This window comes from Phacochoerus africanus, chromosome 1 (genome assembly GCF_016906955.1).
Source record: "Phacochoerus africanus isolate WHEZ1 chromosome 1, ROS_Pafr_v1, whole genome shotgun sequence".
Lineage (NCBI taxonomy): Eukaryota > Metazoa > Chordata > Mammalia > Artiodactyla > Suidae > Phacochoerus > Phacochoerus africanus.
The window spans coordinates 112,661,770-112,680,406 of record NC_062544.1 but is presented as its reverse complement, the minus strand read 5'-3'; the positions used below and the strand labels follow the sequence as shown (position 1 = coordinate 112,680,406).

At 47.2% G+C, this 18,637-nt stretch overlaps 1 protein-coding gene and 2 long non-coding RNA genes across 6 annotated transcripts in view; 1 reads left to right on the top strand and 2 right to left on the bottom strand.

Moving 5' to 3' along the window:
- Nucleotides 1–17,519, top strand: part of TRAIP (TRAF interacting protein) — a 35,141-nt gene extending 17,622 nt beyond the window's left edge. Inside the window, exons 11-16 of one of the 2 annotated variants that reach the window (XM_047774606.1) lie at nt 11,543–11,698; nt 13,549–13,597; nt 13,910–14,059; nt 14,171–14,221; nt 15,099–15,232; nt 16,754–17,519. In XM_047774606.1, coding sequence (XP_047630562.1) covers nt 11,543–11,698; nt 13,549–13,597; nt 13,910–14,059; nt 14,171–14,221; nt 15,099–15,224 — 532 coding nt within the window. In that variant the 3' untranslated portion in view covers nt 15,225–15,232; nt 16,754–17,519. Of the gene's footprint in view, nt 1–11,542; nt 11,699–13,548; nt 13,598–13,909; nt 14,060–14,170; nt 14,222–15,098; nt 15,390–16,753 lie in introns of those variants that run through there. The other variant, XM_047774602.1, reaches the window with a different exon arrangement.
- LOC125124519 (uncharacterized) overlaps nt 1–18,637 on the bottom strand; it is a 44,991-nt gene that overhangs the window by 24,605 nt on the left and 1,749 nt on the right. For all 3 annotated transcript variants that reach the window (XR_007134301.1, XR_007134303.1, XR_007134302.1), the window contains exon 2: nt 15,261–15,339. This is a non-coding gene — a long non-coding RNA (uncharacterized LOC125124519). The remainder of the gene's footprint in view (nt 1–15,260; nt 15,340–18,637) is intronic.
- On the bottom strand, nt 11,286–13,926 carry LOC125124533 (uncharacterized). Its single transcript, XR_007134304.1, has 2 exons — nt 13,517–13,926; nt 11,286–12,351 (listed from the first exon to the last, which is right to left on the bottom strand). It is a non-coding gene; the product is annotated as an uncharacterized LOC125124533 (long non-coding RNA).

Sequence of the window (18,637 nt, the reverse complement as noted above, 5' to 3'; positions counted from 1 at the left end):
GTCTGTTTCTGTTTTGTAAATAAATTCTTTTGTATCATTTTTTTTATTAGATTCCACATGCTAGTGATATCATATGATATTTGTCTTTCTCTGACTTACTTTACTTAGTAGGGTAGTTTCTAGGTCCATATATGTTGCTGCAAATGGCATTATTTTGTTCTTTTTTGTGGCTGAGTAATATTTTATTGTATATATGTACTACATCTTCTTTATCCATTCCTCTGTCGATGGACATTTAGGTTGCTTCTATGTCTTTGCTATTGTAAATAGTGCTGCAGTGAGCATTGTGGTGCATGTATCTTTTCTAATTGTGATTTTTCTCTAGATATATGCTCAGGAGTGGGATTGCTGGATCATATGATAGTTCTATGTTTAGTTTTTCAAGGAATCTTCTATACTGTTCTCCATAGTAGTTGCACCAATTTACAATCCCACCAATGGTATAGAAGAGCTCTCTTGGAGTTCCCGTCGTGGTGCAGTGGTTAATGAATCCGACTAGGAACCATGAGGTTGCGGGTTCGATCCCTGCCCTTGCTCAGTGGGTTAAGGATCCGGCATTGCCGTGAGCTGTGGTGTAGGTTGCAGACGCGGCTCGGATCCCGAGTTGCTGTGGCTCTGGCGTAGGCCGGTGGCTACAGCTCAGATTCGACCCCTAGCCTGGGAACCTCCATATGCCGCGGGAGTGGCCCAAGAAATAGCTAAAAAGACAAAAAAAAAAAAAAAAAAGAGCTCTCTTTTCTCCACACCACCTCCAGCATTTATTGTTTGTGAACTCATTGTAGTTTTCATTTGTATTTCTTTAATAATTAGTAGTGTTGAGCATCCTGTTTATGGAATGGCTCACCTAATGCATCTGTTTGTCCCAGATTCTGAATTAGGAAAGCATCCACAAAAATAACTCTTCTGGGAGTTCCCTTTGTGGCTCAGTGGTTAACGAACCCAACTAGCATCCATGAAGACATGGGTTCGATCCCTGACCTTGCTCAGTGGGTTAAGGATATGGCTTTGTTGTGAGCTGTGGTGTAGGTCGCAGGCGTGGCCCAGATCCCACATTGCTGTGGCCCTGGCGTAGGCCTGCGGCTACAGCTCCTATTGGACCTCTAGCCTAGTAACCTCCATATGCCTGGGTCCATCCTTAAAAAAAGGACAAAAATAACTCTTCTGGTCCCAGGAATGTGTACATTAAAGCTGCCAGCAGAGGGAGCCAAGAGGCAGAGGGATGGATGTCCCTGCCAGTGTGGCCACCCATTCTTCCTCTTGAGTGTTTCACAGCAGCTGAAAGGCTGGGAGCGTCCTCAGGCCTATCTCCTGTCTAGCTGCCCCACTGATGATCCAGACAGAAAACACACACCCAGTGACCAAGCCTCTTTTATTTGAGCCACTTTTTTTTATCACTTTACCACCACACCTGTGGCAGATGAAATTTCCCCTGCTAGGGGTCGAATTGGAGCTGCAGCTATAGGCCTATGCCATGGCCACCGCAACACTGGATCGGGGCTGCATCTTCAACCTGTGCCACAGCTTGCAGCAATGCTGAAGAATTCTTAACCCACTGAGTGAAGCCAGGTATAAAACCTGCATCCTCACAGACTACATTGGTCCTTAACTCGCTGAGCCGCTATGGGAACTCCTATTTGAGCCACTTTTCAATGTTAGGAAATCATTGTGCTCCCTCTTCCCCACATCCAGTCAGTTGCTAGAACCTTCCTATCTAACTTCTGTGGTGCCTTCCTGACCCTTTCCCTTGCTACCACCTCCTTGTGAGGCTCGTGACCCATCTCCCCACTCCTCCTGTCTGCCCAGTATACCAGCCCCTGGGCATCATGCCACTCCTTTGCCAAACATCTCTCAGGAACCTTTGTGCTGTGCTTAAGGCACTCATGGAGCTGGCCGCACTGGGCCACAGTGGATCTTCAGGCTTCAGCCAGATTACACTGTCAACTGCAATAGAACACACCTTGCCTTCTTGCTCCTCTACCTTTCTGTACTTCTGCTCTTCACACCGAAGGGTCAGCTGCCCTGCAGAGCATTCCCTAGTCTCCTCAGCAGAAATAAGCTCACTGTCCTCTGTGCATATAGTGCTTTTTATTCAAATGCTGTCAGGTGCCAGGGCCACAGAGATGCTCGAGTCTGGCTGGAGTCCGGTCCCCCCAACATGTACACACCTGGGTGTGAGTAGACCGGGAGCCACCTCCTAATCTGAATCCCTCAGCACCATCTATGTACACACTCCTTTCTCCACACCATAGTACCTGGTCAGCCTCTGCAGGGGGGAATGAATGCATACAAGCCAGTTTCCTCTCATTGTTATACCTTTAATTCCTCCATCTTTCTCTTTCATTTCTTATCTCAGTTTTGCCACTCTCTTTATGGAGCCAGAGCTGCCTGCCCACCCCAGTTTAGGTTGGACAGAGAAAGGGCTATGGGGGTGTGATGGACACATGATCCTGAGGTCCAGCCTGTGGCTGATTTTGAAAAACTCAGCTCTGTATCTGGTCCCTCCTCCCTACTCTATCCTCAGAACCCATTGGCCCAGCTGCCTTAGAAGCCCCAGGTAACATGAGCGCTCTATCAGGTAGAGTACCCACCCTCAGGAAGTGACTGTTTCTTCTTCTTTTTTTTTTCTTTTTGCTTTTGAGGCCCAAATTCATGGCATATGAAAGTTCTCAGGTTAGGAGTCGAATTGGAGCTACATCTGCCGACCTACACCACAGCCACAGCCGCAGCTGCAGCCACACCAGATCCGAGCCACATCTGCGACCTACACCACAGCTTATGGCATTGCCAGATCCTTAATCCCACCCATGCGGTCAGGGATCAAACCTATGTCCTCATGGATATTAGTCGAGTTTGTTACCGCTGAAACACAATAGGAACTCCAGGGAATGACCCTTTCATGTGGACAAACATTTAGAGCCCAGCTGCCTCCAAGCAGGAAGCAAAAATCCTTTTTCTAGGCTATCACTCAATGCTGCTATCTGCAAGCTCCCTATGGTGCTCCCTCCACTTTGCATTCCGTGGACCTTGGTGTTTCCATGCACTTGTTCTCTGAGTTTGGCATCTGCAGTGAGGGAAGCACACAGGCTGCCTCTTGGTGCCAAGGGACTTTGCGTTTCTGCTTTTGCTTACTTTCTTTGCCACTCCAGGCTTCTCTGAGGCCTAGACTCCTATAACAGGTCTTTATCAAGTGCCTGCTGCATACTAGGGCCTCTCTGTCCTCTTGGAGCTTGTGTTCCAGTGGGGTAGACAAGCTAAAGGGTTAGACGGCCAAGCCCTAAGCCCACTAGCCACACACCACATCATGGGTGTGGTCTGTAGCTCTCAGGAGGGGGTGAGACCATTTCATCTAAGTAAGCCTCATGCCAGGGCCTGCAGCCCAGCTTGGTACAGGGAAGACTTCTCTGGTCTCCCATTTCAAGCCAGGAGAATACAACATGTACCAAGCCTACATCTGTACAAAGCTGGGCTGGACTTCCCATCAAGCTACATGTAGGATGACTTCATTTCCTTTTCCTCCAGTATTTTTCTGGGCATAAAAATTATGGTAGCAGGGAGTTTCCTTGTGCTACAGCGGATTAAGGATCTGGCATTGTCACTGCAGCAGCTAGGGTTATTGCTGTGGACCGGTTCCATCCCTGGCCCAGGAACTTCCGCATGCTACAGGTGCAGCTTAAAAAAAAAAAAAAAAAAAAAAGTTCAAGTAGCAGGTCTGTGCTTTTTGTATTAGTCCTTCTTTTAACTAGGCGGATTCTGTTCTAAATTCGGGGTCCTCTCTTAGGACCCTAAGTTCTTGAAAATAGTCGTGAAATCCTCAGTAGCAGCTTTGCCCTCAACTTCCTTGTGCTCCAATGTCAAGACAGCAGGTCCACTCAAAAACACTGCCTCTACCCTTCCCATGGCAGCTGACAGTTTGCTGTGTGGGTCTAACTATCTTAGGCTTTCCTGGTATATTGCAATATATAGGCACATTCAACCAACATTCAGATCCAAAGGAAGAACAGTCTGGGCAAAGAGAACAGCAAGGGCAATGACCCTGAGGTTGGGCTGATCTAGGTATGCTTGGGGGAATAGAGCCAGAGGCAGGTGGGCCAAACTTCTGCAGGGCTTCACAGGCCAGCCTGAAGCAGAGATTTTATCCTAAGAGCAATGGAAGCTGTTGGAATACTTGAGGAAGATCACTCTGGTGGGACTCGTACATGCCTCTGATTTTCATCTCCTCACTCACTTGCACTCCAGCCCAGGGGGTACCAGGTCACAGCTTGATGAGTGCCCTCTTTGACCTCTGCTCCACTACAGATGAAGAGCCCATGAGACATTCAGAACATTGTGGAGGTCATTTGGGAGTCTGATTTTAGAAGTTTCTTGATAATTTGGTGTCATTCTATAACTAAAATATGGCTCCCTAAAATGCCTTGAAAATATACACAGGTTGGTTCACAGAGATCCATGTTATTCTTCCCACCACTTGTGTGTATGAAGCACACAGGCCATGTTCACTCAGGCACCCCCCACAGTGGATAACCAAGAAAGTTCCAGTTTTCCAAGTTGACGGCACTGTAGGGAGCACCCAAGGTTCCAGAGGAGATGTGAGATGGCAAGGTAGTTACCCTAGGACTTGCACAACTCTCTCCTGGGTCAGAGCCACTGTTTCATGTATCTTTTGTCTTACTCTCTTTTGATTTACTTCCTTGCTTTGCTAAAATTCATCTTAAAATAACTCCTAAGGAAGGCAACTGGGCCGAGTGTCAGAATACCTCACCACTGCTTTTAGCTTAGATTTCCGGGTGTGGTCCAAATGAAGGTTAGTCTCTCTTAGAAACCTGCTCTACAGTTGCCTAAAATCCAGTATTACCACTGGGAAATTGATGCCCATGTGAGTCTCAGCTCTTTGGAGGTGAACCTCTTGTTCCTCTTGGGACAGTTTTAGGCTGCTTCCTTTGCCTTTGGGCTTCTGAGATTTCCTATGATGTGTCTGAATGAGTCTTTTCTTTCATCTTGCTGGGCTCTTGTTAGATCTTTTTAACGTAAATATGTGAGTCTTCCTTCAACTCTAGGAACTTTTTTTCTTTTTTTTCTTCTCTCTGATCAGGTCTTTATTCAAAATTAGCTGCCCTAAACGGGAACTTTCTTATGTTATACTTTTGAGAATCTGCTGCACCCTGATTTCTCTGGCTTTTTGTGGACCACCTGTAGGTCTAAAGTCTGACCTAGGTTTGTCCTTGTGTTTTTGTTTTTGTGCTCTACATTGTCAGAAATTTTCTTAAATTTTAGTTGGAATTCAATTTTTATGATTTTTTACTTTATCAATTTTCTTCTTTGGCCTCTCTGTAACATATGGAGTTCCTGGGCCGGGGACCAGATCCTAGCCACAGCTGTGACCTAAGCCACAGCTGCAGCAATGCCAGATCCCTAACTCACTGTGCCAGGCTGGGGATTGAACCTGCATCCCAGTGCTCCCAAGATGCCGCTGATCCTATTGTGCCACAGCAGGAACTTCTCATATTTCTTATTGTGATAAAATATATATAATATGGTGTTCACTGTTTTAACTATTTTTAAATGTATAGTTCTGTGGCATTAAGCACATTCTCATTGCTATGCAATCACCACCATTCATATAGAGAACTTTTTTTTTCTTTTTATGGCCATACCTGTGGCATGTGGAAGTTCTCAGGCTAGGGAGAATCAGAGCCGAAGCTGCAGGCCTATGCTACAGCCATGGGAACACCACATCTGAGCCACATCTGCAGCCTATGCCACAGCTTGCTGCAACGCCAGATCCTTAACCCATGAGCGAGGCCAGGGATCGAACCTGCCTCCTCATGGACAATAAGTCAGGTTCTTAACCTGCTGAGCCACAACAGGAACTCCAATCTAAAGAACTTTTTCAGAGTTCTCGTCATGGCTCAGTGGTTAACGAATCCGACTAGGAACCGTGAGGTTGTGGGTTCAATCCCTGGCCTCCCTCAGTGGGTTAAGGATCCGGTGTTGCTGTGAGCTGTGGTGTAGGTCACAGACGCGGCTTGGATCCCACGTTGCTGTGGCTGTGGCGTAGGCTGGCGGCTACAGCTCTGATTAGACCCCTAGCCTGGGAACATCCACATGCCGTGGGAGTGGCCCTAGAAAAGACAAAAAAAAAAAGAACTTTTTCATCTCTCCCACCTGAAACTCCCTACCCATTAAACATTAACTCTGTGCCCGTCCCCACCGCTGTCAATCTCCATTCTCCTTTATGTCTCTATCAATTTGACTACTCTAGGAACTTTATGTAGGTGGAATCAAATAATATTTGTCCTTTTGCGACTGGTTTTTTTCACTCAGCTTACTAACTTCAAGGTTTATCCATGCCGTAGATATGTTAGAACTTCTTTCCCTTTTTATTTATTTATTTATTTATTTATTTTTGTCTTTTTGCCATTTCTAGGGCCACTCCCGCGGCATATGGAGATTCCCAGGCTAGGGGTCTAATCAGAGCTGTAGCCACCAGCCTATGCCAGAGCCACAGCAATGCGGGATCCAAGCCGCGTCTGCAACCTACACCACAGCTCAGGGCAACGCTGGATCCTTAACCCACTGAGCAAGGGCAGGGATCGAACCCGCAATCTCATAGTTCCTAGTCGGATTTGTTAACCACTGTGCCACGACGGGAACTCCAACTTCCTTTTTTAAGCCTGAATCCGCAATCGCATTATTTTGGAGGAGGGCTATGCCTGAGCCATGTAGAAGTTCCCAGGCTAGGGATCAAACCCACACCACAGCAGTGACAACGCTGGATCCTTAACCCTCTGAGCCACCAGGGAACTCACAGCAATCACCTTTTAAATTTGCATACATTGGAGTTCCCTGGTGGCTCAGTGGATTAAGGATATGGCATCACTGCTGTGGCTCGGATTGCTGCTGTGGCACAGGTTTGATCCCTGGCCTGGGAACTTCTATGTGCCATGGGTACAGCCTAAATAAATAAATAAATTTGCAAGCATTCTTTCTTGCTCTCTGAGTTGCATCCTGGCAAAATACGCTATCCCTTATTTTATGGTCTAGCAATTTTTTTTTCGTGTCAGGGTCAGTGTTTGTACATCATGGTCTTTCTTTCGGACTTCCCTCCCATGCCAGGAGGCCCTTGCCTGCCTGTGACCCTCTGAAGTGGAGTAACAGAAAGGCTGCCTGGGAACCCAACCTATACGGTCAGTATTTAGGGGAGTGTGCTGAGTCTTATCTAAACTTAGAATGGAGAGAGATTTTCTGCCATGTTCTGTACTGGCTACCCTAAGATCCCTTGGATGGTTTTCTGGTGACTTTAGGAAAGGGTCTTCTCATTCTTAGCTCTAGGTAGCAAACTCACTGTCTAGTGCTCTTCTAGGCAGATGGCAGGTATAGGAAGGGGTGGAGCGAAGCTTGCTCCCTCCATCAATATCTACATTTTTAGAATTGTTTAATGTGTCTGTTTAATGTCTCCAGTCCTCCCTTGCTTTCATAGCCTTCTCCTGGTGGGGTCTAGCTATTGTGTAAGTCACCTATCCCCTGGCTATGCTCTCTCTCAGATTTTTGTAGAAATCCATGGGTACTGATGATGGCTGCATATTCCCTTTGTTGCAGTAGGATTATCCTTCACTCCTGTCATTTTAGTGGGCCTCAAGAGGTAACTGTCACGCCCAGCTACAGAGCAGTATTTGGAAGACTTCTCTCATGGACCTCAAGAGCCCTTGACCTCCAAGCTGAAGGGATTTGGGGAGGCTTTTGCCTATGTCTGCCAGGTGCCACGAGTTCATGTAGGACACACTGACTGACTCCTGTGTCATACAGGTGATGGGTCTGCCCAGGGCCTTATTTCAGTTTTGGAGAGGAGGGATTTGAGTATCTTGCCCCAATTCCTGAGGCCTCCGGCATGAAACCTGGTATGTTGGTGATGGGTGAGTTCCTAAAGGTGGTGGTATCACCTAAGGAGGACCTCAAGTCAGGCCCTCAACCAACGAGGGGGTGGCTGCTGGGCCTCAGATTCTTCACCTCAGACAGACAGAAGGTGGGAAGGAAAGAAAGACTATTGGCAGGAAGAAAAACAAGGTTCAAGTTCATAAAAGAAGGATTTACTAGGAGCTGTCTGAGGGAGCAAGGAATGTGTTCATATGAACCAGATGGTGTTGGGGAGTGAGGAAGACACTCAGAACCTCCTGAGTCTTAAGTTTAGTGTTGTGGATGGTCAGGAGGTTCGAGTGAAAAACCCTGGCTGGGCAGGTGCCATGAGTACCACTGGGCAAGGTCCAAGGGGATGGCAGCTGGAAGCCCTGCTGCGAGCCACCTGGAGGGCAAAATGGCTCCCCAAGCCAGACCCCGCCGGCCTCTTGAGTGCATCTCTCCAGCGGGCTTGGACTTGCTGGGGATAGTAAATTGTGGCAGAGTAACAAATAGTACAGAAGATTGGCATGAGTGGTCCTGGGTGCTGCTTTATGCTGTGGTTCCCAGAATCAGAAGCAAAGCAATGATTGGTGTTGGTTCGAAGTGGGTCTGTGCAGCCTTTGCTTCCACTTGCAGGCAAGGAAAGGGTAGCACATCCAGGGATCCAGCCAGGGAAAGGAAGAGAGTCCCATCTTCCCAGACTGCTCCTCTACCCAAGTCAGTGAAGGTAGTTCCCTTTCCTTTGATTTGCACACAACAGCGGCGCCTGACTAGAAACTAATACCCCCAGAGTTGTCCCTGAGTAGTGGAAATAGGGCTGTGGATGACCCTGAAAGGCTCCTGAGGAAAGGAAAGAAAGAATGTGTTCTTGGGGCTTCCTCTGCCTCTCCCAAGAGTTCTCCTCTGATCTTGGGAAGTGGGGAACCCCACCAGCCCTGGATGGGCTAGTTTTCTTTATTTTTTTACCCCAATTTTATTGTGGTAAAATATACCTAAAATTTACCAACATTTTAAGGTGTATAGTCCAGTGGTATTAAATACATTCATAAAGTTGTATAACCCTCACCACCATCCATTATTTTTGTCTTATGAAATTTAAAACTCTATGGTTATTAAATAATAGCTCCTAATTTTTTCCCCTTTCCCCCAGCCCCTGGCAATCATCATTCTACTTTCTATCTCTATGATCTTGACTACTCCAAATAGCTCATTTAGGTAGAGTCATATAGTATTTCTGTGACTGGTTGATTCTGGTTGGCGTTATATCCTTGAGGTTTATCCATGTTGTAGCACATTGCATAATTTCCTTTTTAAGGCTGAATAATATTCTGTTGTATTTATATACCACGTTTTGCTCATGCATTCTTTTGCCAATGGACACTTAAGTTGCTTCCACCTTTTGGCTATTGTGAATAATGCCTCTATGAACACCAATATCTCTTTGAGATCCTGCTTCTACTTCTTTTTTTTGGGGGGGGGGTCTTTTTAGGCTGCACCCACAGCATATGGAGGTTCCCAGGCTAGGGGTCAAATTGGAGCTGTAGGTGCCAGCCGCAATGGGAGCTACCCCTGCTTCCACTTCTTTTACATATATACCTGGAAGTGGAATGGCTAGGTCGTTTGATAATTCTGTTTTAATTGGGAAACTGCCTTTCTGTTTCCCATGGTGGTTGTACTACTTTACATCCCTACCAACAGTGCACTATGGCTCCAATTTCACCACATCCTCGATAACAGCTGTTATTTTCTGTGTTTTTTTGTTTGTTTGTTTTTTGCTATTTCTTGGGCCACTCCTGCAGCATATGGAGGTTCCCAGGCTAGGGGTCGAATCGGAGCTGTAGCCACCGGCCTATGCCAGAGCCACAGCAACGCGGGATCCAAGCCACGTCTGCAACCTACACCACAGCTCATGGCAACGCCGGATCATTAACCCGCTGAGCAAGGGCAGGGACCGAACCCGCAACCTCATGGTTCCCAGTCAGATTTGTTAACCACTGTGCCACGACGGGAACTCCTGTTTTTTTTTTATAATAGCCATCATAATGAGTGCGAGGTAGTATCCCATTACAGTTTTGATTTGCATTTCCCTAATGATTAGCTATATTAGGTATCTTTTCATGTGTTTATTGGCCATTTATAAATCTTCTTGGGAGAAATGACTATTTAGGTCCTTTGCCCATTTTTGGATTGGATTATTTTCTTTTTCATTGTTGGATTTTAGAAGTTCTCTGTATTCTATATTTTAATCCCTTATCAGATAGATGATTTGCAAGTATTTTCTCCCATTCTGTAGATTGCCTTTTTACTCTATTGACTGTATCTTTTGATGTGTAAAATTAAAAATTTTTGTGAAGTAGGGGTTCCCATCATGGCTCAGTGGTTAGCAAACCTGACTAGTATCCATGAGGATGTGTGTTCGATTCCTGGCCTTGCTCAGTGGGTTAAAGATCTGGCGTTTCTGTGAGCTGTGGTATAGGTTGCAGATGCAGCTTGGATCTGGCGTGGCTGTGGCTGTGGCGTAGGCTGGCAGGTGTAGCTCCGATTCGACCCCTAGCCTGGGAACTTACATATGCTGCATGTGTGGCCCTAAAAAGACCAAAAAAAAAAAATTAACATATTAACATTTTCCCCATATTATTAAGTTTACTCTCTAAAATCACTCTTAATGTCTATATCATATTTAAGCTATGAAAGTGCCAGCCCCCTAGGGGAGTCATTTTGATAATCTCTAACTTCGTGCCATTTGTCATGACACATAGCACTGGAAGGGATGGATGTCCATCTACTTCACTCTGTGGTCACCCCTCTGACTGGATCTTTTTTTTTTTTTTTTGTCTTTTTGCTATTTCTTTGGGCCGCTCCCACGGCATGTGGAGGTTCCCAGGCTAGGAGTCGAATCAGAGCTGTAGCCACTGGCCTACGCCAGAGCCACAGCAACACCAGATCCGAGCTACGTCTGTGACCTACACCACAGCTCATGGCAACGCTGGATCATTAACCCACTGAGCAAGGGCAGGGACCGAACCAGCAACCTCATGGTTCCTAATTGGATTCATTAACCACTGTGCCACAACGGGAACTCCCCTGACTGGATCTTTGCCTAGTATTCTGGGAAATGAGGCTACTTAAACAAAAGGCCTTTTGGAGTTCCCATCATGGCTCAGTGGAAACACATCTGACTGGCATCCATGGTTCGATCCCTGGCCTTGCTCAGTGGGTTAAGGATCCAGCGTTGCCCTGAGCTGTGGTGTAGGTCGCAGACGCGGCTCAGATCCCAAGTTGCTGTGTCTCTGGCATAGGCTGGTGGCTACAGCTCCGATTCAACCCCTAGCCTGGGAACCTCCATATGCTGTGGGTGCAGCCCTAAAAACACAAAAAGAAAAAAGAAAAAGTAAACAAAAGGTCTTTTATTTGTACATTTGGGTTTTGTGTGCATTTCTGTTTACTTCCGTGTTTTCCAAATTTTCACTGTGTGAAGGACTAAGCTAAGTAGTTTTTTCTGTAGAGATTAGGGCTTCCTTGCAGGATGGTTTTAAACTAGGTGTGGGCTCCAGACTTCTGGAGCTGAGCCATTTCTGATGCTTGAGAAGCTGCTGTCCTTCTGGGCTGCCACTGTGGTCCTGAGTAACCAGGATGTCTCTGCCTAAAGCCCAGCTCCTGTGGAGATGCTCAACCTAAAGCTTCAACGGCCAGCCTTCGGTGATGACATTGACCTCAATGCCACCTTTAATGTGGACACCCCTCCTTCCCAGCCCTCCAGCATCCAGCATGGCCGTGCCAAAAGGCTCTTCCCAGAGAAAGCACAGTAAGTGGTAGTACCTTGCTCTTCCATAGCCCAGAAGGAAGATGGATAAGAGATCTCTGCAGGTCCTGCCCTAATAGTTCTGTGTGATTGAGAGGACAGCAGGGGTCCCTTGGGCTTGGCCATGGCTTTGCTTCCAACCACCTCTTCTTCGCTTTCCTGAGTACTCACTCTGTACAAAGCCCTTCTCTTGCTTATCTCATTAGTCTTCATGATTACCCTTTAGGCAAATGTTGGGATGTCAATTGGCGAGAACACAGGGGTCCCAGTAGGGCTGATGTTGTTGGGGAGGAGATGCTCCCAGTACATTGTATGGCTGACACTGGAGTCCCAAGCTAGGGCCTCTGAACTTCCTCTTTCATTTTGTGCCCTTCAGGCTATACTTGAGGCAGGACCATCTCAGACCAAGGAGCCCAGGGCCATACTATTAATGAGTAGTCCACAGGGGTAGGCATGAGAAGCAGTGAGGAGCTGCAGTGGGATGGGGGGACCTGCACTAGGGGTGCAGTGGGACTGGGAATAGGAGGCTCTCTCCTTGGTCAGACAGGCCAAGTGTAGTTCATCATGGAGGCAGGAACTATTCCCAAACATCCATGGGTGGGTATACACTGCTCAGGTAAGCGAGTCAGGCTGAGAAGTCTCTTCTTAGTCAAAGACTTAGAACAGAAGAGAAAGAAATTGAGGTGTTAGGCAGTGGAGGTGGAGGAGGCCCAGGGAGAGGACAAAAGGGAAAGCCAGCTGGGCTATCCACCCCTCCCCAACCTCAGGGGCAGTCAGCGGTGCTGTTTAGGGCCAGGCTTGGTAGCAGTGAGAAACAAACCTACAAATGTGGGCTGCGGTCAGGGGGCCTGTCAGTGCCTGCCTGACACCATGGCTTCCTCATGTTGCCTCTTTAGCTAGAAAGGTTGAAAGTGGATGCCTAGGAACTGCAGGCTGCCAGACCTTTTAGAGACATTTCTACCATCTTCCGTGTCTGCAAGTGATGCGAGCACAGGACACCCCTAACTTGGATCAGCCTCCCCAGAACCAGATTTGCAGAAGTGGAGATTCCTCCCATGGTCATCATGTGGCATCACCACAGGTTATGGGGGGCAGGAGTGGAGGGGCTCAGTGTCAGCAGGCCCTGATCCTGTTCCTGTCCTTTTGGCTTTGTGAATCCACAGGGTCAGCCTAAGGTAACCATTCTCCCACTCATCTGGGAAAATATGAGGAAAGGGTAGTCATTTAGCCATTAGAGTACCCAGGAGTTGGATGGAAACATCCTTGTCCAGCTCTGGAGCTGGGAGTGGGAGGCTAGGGCCGGGGGCCATGATCTGTTCTGCCCCAGACCCTGCCTGCACAGATTATCTAGGGAGATGGCTTAACCCTGTGTTCGGAGAGCACTTTATGGGCTATCTAACTTGCTGAGGGTCTTGTGGAGGTGATGGCCCCACTCTAGGCAGATGAGGCCAGGCCTGAGTTCATTATCAGGGCATGGCTGGCTTTCCTTCAGCCATGGATGGTGAGTCACTTGGGCTCTCCAGCCACACATAGAGCCCAGTACATGGTGAGGTACCTGAGAGCCCACCACTCCAATGGTGAGCATTCCAGTGGAATTGGCTTGGCCCTGAGTGGAAACCACAAGATTATAATTTGGTCCAACTTCCTCTGCTTCCACCACTCTGGTGGCTGTGGCTCTCCAGCTGTTCATAGACATGTTCCTACAGTGGGGATTACTGAGGTACCTAGCCCAGCAAACAGCCATGCCAGCAACCATGTCATGGTGGCTCCCTAAGGGGCATGTGCTGAGCCTGGCTTACTTGCTCCTTGCGTCTTGCTCACCTGCCTCTTGCCTTCATGTCTTGATCTTACAGTTCTCCCGTTCAGGATGTTCCCAAGAAGATGCCTCAAGGCCCCAAGCAGGTAAGGTTTCCTGGAAGAAGCTCAGGCACTCGCTCTCCAACCCTTGCCAGGACTGAGGTGAAGCTGGACTTCTGAAAGGTCAGGGTCTTGCCAGAGGCTGCTCATTCCTGGCCCAGGTCTGAAGCACTTTGGAGCCACCCTGGGAACCCTACTCACTGTCCTTCCTGCCTCCTGGTGAGGCACCATATATCCTGATCCTATTCCTTCACACCTCCCACCTCCCTTCTTTGCTGGATCCCCCTTTGCAGGCAAGTCTGGCTCTGGGATCTTCCCTCTGGCTCATCAAATGTGGCTCTGGGGTCTCCCTTGCAGGAGTCTCAGCTCTCGCTGGGTGGCCAGCGCTGTCTGGGAGAGCCTGATGAGGAGCTGGCCAGTGCCTTCCCTGTTTTCATCCGGAATGCTGTCCTGGGCCAGAAACAGCCCAAGAGGGCCAGGGCAGAGCCCTGTCGCAGCACAGATGCAGTGAGTGTGGGTTCCCACTAGTGGAAAGTGCCACCATTCTCAGGGGTGGGACCAGGTGGCCAGCCCTTTAGCTCATTAGCCTGGTTCACTCACCTCTTCCTTTTGTTTTAGGTAAGGACAGGCTTTGATGGACTTGGAGGCCGGACGAAATTCATCCAGCCTGTATCCTTGTTCTGTGGCATTAGGCTGAGCTGACCTATGGCACCAACATTATCCCTCATCCGTACCCCCAGCTTGCCGGTGGCTGCAGCCCCAGATGTGCAGAGCCAGATCTTGATCAGTGTAGCAGGGCTGTCCACCCCCAAATCTGAGCTTTTCCTGCCCCGAATTCCAATCTTCTTCTTTTTTTTTTTTTTTTGGTTTTTCACAGCCATACCTATGATATGGAAGTTCGCAGGCTAGGGGTCAAATCAGAGCTGTAGCTACCGGCCTACACCACAGCTACAGGAACGCCAGATCCAAATTGCATCTGCAACTTATGCTACAGCTTGCAGCAACACTAGATCCTTAACCCACTGAGCAAGGCCAGGGATCAAAGCTGCATCTATCTTCATGGATACTAGTTGGATTTTTAACCCACTGAGCCACAACAGGAACACCTTTAACTTTTTTTTTTGGCCACACTTGTGGCATGTGGAAGTTACTGGGCCAGGGATCGAATTCATGCCACAGCAGTAATGGATCCTTAACCTACTGAGCCACCAGTGACCTTCCCTAATCTCTTCTTTATTTTATTTTTTAAATTTTTTTATTTTTCTGTCTTTTGTCTTTTTAGGGCCGCACCCATGGCATATGGAGGCTCCCAGGCTAGGGGTCAAATCGGAGCTATAGCTACCAGCCTACGCCAGAGCCACAGCAACACCAGCTGTGTCTTCAACCTAAACCACAGCTCATGGCAGCACCAGATCCTTAAACCACTGAGGGAGGCCAGGGATCGAACCCACAACCTCATGGTTCCTAGTCAGATTCGCTGCTGCTGTGCCACGACGGGAACTCCCCTAGTCCCTTCTTTAAGCCTCTTCCTTGACACTTCCTTCAGACTGACACGACTATGATCCGCCCACTGCCCACGAAGCTCAAGCTCAAGGCTAGGGCAAAGCAGAGAGTGGCAGCCAGGACAGTGCTCCCTCCCTCCCAGGCTAAGCTGGACAGCTTCCTGTCCTAGTGAAAACAGTGAGTCTGATCAGAGCCAGATACATACCTCTGACTTATAAGCCAAGGACTGGTGACTGGCTTGGCAGACAGCTTTTGGGGGCATGGCCTCTCTTCCAGGATGAGCCCTGGGGACAAAGATTAAACAAGAACATGGGGTGAAGGTATAGCCCAGAAACTTTGCTTTTTCTTCACACATCCTGCCTCACCCCCCCACCATCGTGGGCCAACCTGTGGGAGCTGATATGATCAGCTCATCATTCTTGTGAGCTTCTTGTTCCAGGCTCCTGTGTATAGCTATGATCAGATGTGACTGGGCTGTTTCTGGACCTCCAGCCCAAGGTCTTTTGTTGGCTTTAAGGACCAAAGTACTTGAAGCTTCTCAGGCAACTTCAGCCTGCCCAAGTTTCTGCCTGCCTCTAACTTGTTACTAGGCATGGCCTGGGCCAAGCAGGGTGGGAAATGAGGGATGGTAGTGGGGAGACGGTGGGGGAAAGATTTCTATGTGAAAAAAAAAAAAGAATCTTTCTCTTCTGGCTCCAGGAGTGTAAATTTACACTCACTTTGGCAAACTGGTATGAGTTTCCAAAGCAGCACTTTCACCTAGACTCAGATCCAGCAGTTACACCCTTAGGTATGTGCCTTCTCAGAGGGCACAGAAAGACTCTAGCAAGAACAAGATCACTGCAGTTTTGTCCATAGTCTGTTAGAGACTGGGCACAGCCCAAAGGCCATATGCAGGAACGTGAATTGGTAAACTAGGGTTAGACACACAGGGAACTCATAAAGCATAACACATGACCAGTGACACCCTGTGCTTTTCCACCTTTCAACTCTGCCAGCCAAGTTGCTAGCCTCTTCGTCTTAGCTTCAAGAGCACTTTCTTCTAGGAGACTTTGCCATTTGACTCCTAGCTCAGCTGAGGCCCCCTAAACTACCCTGTTACTACTGGATGGGAGTCCACCTGTTTCTGTAGGTCCCAGCATAGACCTGGTGCAGGGAGGGTGAGGGAATACTTTAGGCTGAGAGCACCCAGCTGCTCTCCAGCAGGTATGGAGGAGCCTGGGGCTTCTTGGGGAGGAAGTGACCCTCCTGGTTAGAGGATTTGGACCCCTCTGGTACTACCTTGAGTCAAGGACGTTTAGTGAGGGAGCAGGTTAAGGGGGCAGTGGCTGGCTAATAGCACTTTCATTACCAGCTGAATGATCCTAGGCAAATTACCTAGACTTTCTGTGCCTTAGTTTCTCTTTCTATAAGGTGGGGACCTAATCAGCATTATAGATCAAGAATTTAGGACACCTAAGTGAAATAAGTCAGACACAAAAGGCAAATATTGTATGATTCTATTTACAAGAGGTATCTAGAATGGGCAAATTCATAAAGAGTAGAATAGAGGTTACCAGAGGCTAGAGTGAAGAGAAAATGGGGAGTTATTGCTTAAAGGTTACAGAGTTTCTGCTTGGGGTGACTTTAAAGTTTTGGAAATAGGACAAACCTAGATACATAGAACTTGGAAAGAACAATTGTAATTAACTATTTCAGAACTCTGGAGCCTGGTCTGACAACAAAGAAAAGTATTGGATGTGCTTGAACCAGATACCATTCCTCATTCCTCAGATCCACTCTATCATGGTTGTGAGGGTGGCAGCTCCAGTTCTGAAAGCAGCAGAGTGGACTGGTGCCACGGTGGACAGTAAGGACCTTGTCCTCTAAAAAACCTGAGGCTGTGTGTTTTGGTGGGTCTGGAGATAATCTAAGAAGCTTGCTTTGGTTTTAGCCCTCTGGGCTGCTAAAGCTTGCCTGGTGGTGGCATCTATCAGAAGAGTTAAAGGGCCAGGGGAATGCCTAGTGCCGGTTTTTTTTGTTTGTTTGTTTGTTTTCTAGCCAGAAAAACTTTGTCAGGTCACTAGCTAACTGTAGAGATAATGGAAAAGAAACTTCAATGTCCATACACAAGGAACACACACTTTGCAAAAATAGTGTGGAAAGTCACAAACGGAAGCAAAATCTAGCAATCTCTGAGGAGTAGGAGAATCTAATGTACAGAGTTACCACAATATAATACTTAGAATATCCAATTCTCAACCAAAAAATTACAAAGCATACAAATAAACAGGAAAATATGGCCCATTCACAGGGGGGATAAAAGATTTTGGCAGAAACTACTACTAACAAATTTTGAAACTGGAAAGTATAATAACTGAAAGATTCACCAGAGTCACAAATGTCAGTTGCCTTCTTACAGATCAGCAATGAACAATTTAAATTAAATACACAAGAAATTCCCTTATGGTGCAGCAGGTTAAGGATCTGGCGTTGCAACTGCAGTGTCTTGTGTCATTGCTGTGGCTTAGGTTTGATCTCTGGCCTGGAAAATTCTGCATACTATGGGCATGGCCAAAAAAAATAAAATAGCAATGATATTAGTACTATACATCTATTAGAATAGCCAAAATTCAAAACACTGGGAGTTAACCACTGGTGCAGTGGTTAACGAATCCGACTAGGAACCATGAGGTTGCGGGTTCGATCCCTGGCCTTGCTCAGTGGGTTAACGATCCGGCATTGCCATGAGCTGTGGTGTATGTCGCAGACACGGCTCGGATCCCGTGTTGCTGTGGCTCTGGTGTAGGCTGGCAGCTACAGCTCTGATTCGACCCCTATCCTGGGAACCTCCATATGCCATGGGAGCAGCCCAAGAAATGGCAAAAAACAAAACAAAACAAAACAAAAATTCAAAACACTGACAATACCAAATGTTAGCAAGGATGTGGAACAACAAGAACTCTGATTCATTGCTGGTAGGAGTGCAAAATTGTACACTATGGCAATTTTTTACAAAGCTGAACATAGTGTTATCATAACCCAACAATTGTGCTCCTGGATATTTATCCAGATGAGTTAAAAACTTATGTTCACACTTGACAGCACATAAATGTTTATAATAGCTTTATTCATAATTGCCCCAAATTGGGGGGCAACCAGGATATCCCTCAATAGGGGAAATTATGTGTGTAAGGTATGAGGGAGCATATGGAAACTCTCCACATGGGTCCTTAAGGTGTAGTAGTGGTTATGAGAAAAGCAGAAATTCACCAGAACTTACTGAAATTTACCATCCTCTTCATCAAGCTCTCCCCTGGATAGTAAAAATGTTGTATCTTACTCCAAATTTTCAAAGTAATTGTTTTGGACAGTTTTGGCAAGCTCAATTATTCTTTCAGTGGAAGGATGGGTTTCCACAGCTTTCTCCTTTGTCATCATCCCATGACTCTCAAACAACACACCCTTAATCAATTGATCAAAGAAGGGCTCACAAGGGAAATGATAAAATACCTTGAAATGATTGAAAATGAAAACACAGGAGTTACCGTCGTGGCACAGTGGTTAACGAATCCGACTAGGAACCATGAGGTTGCGGGTTCG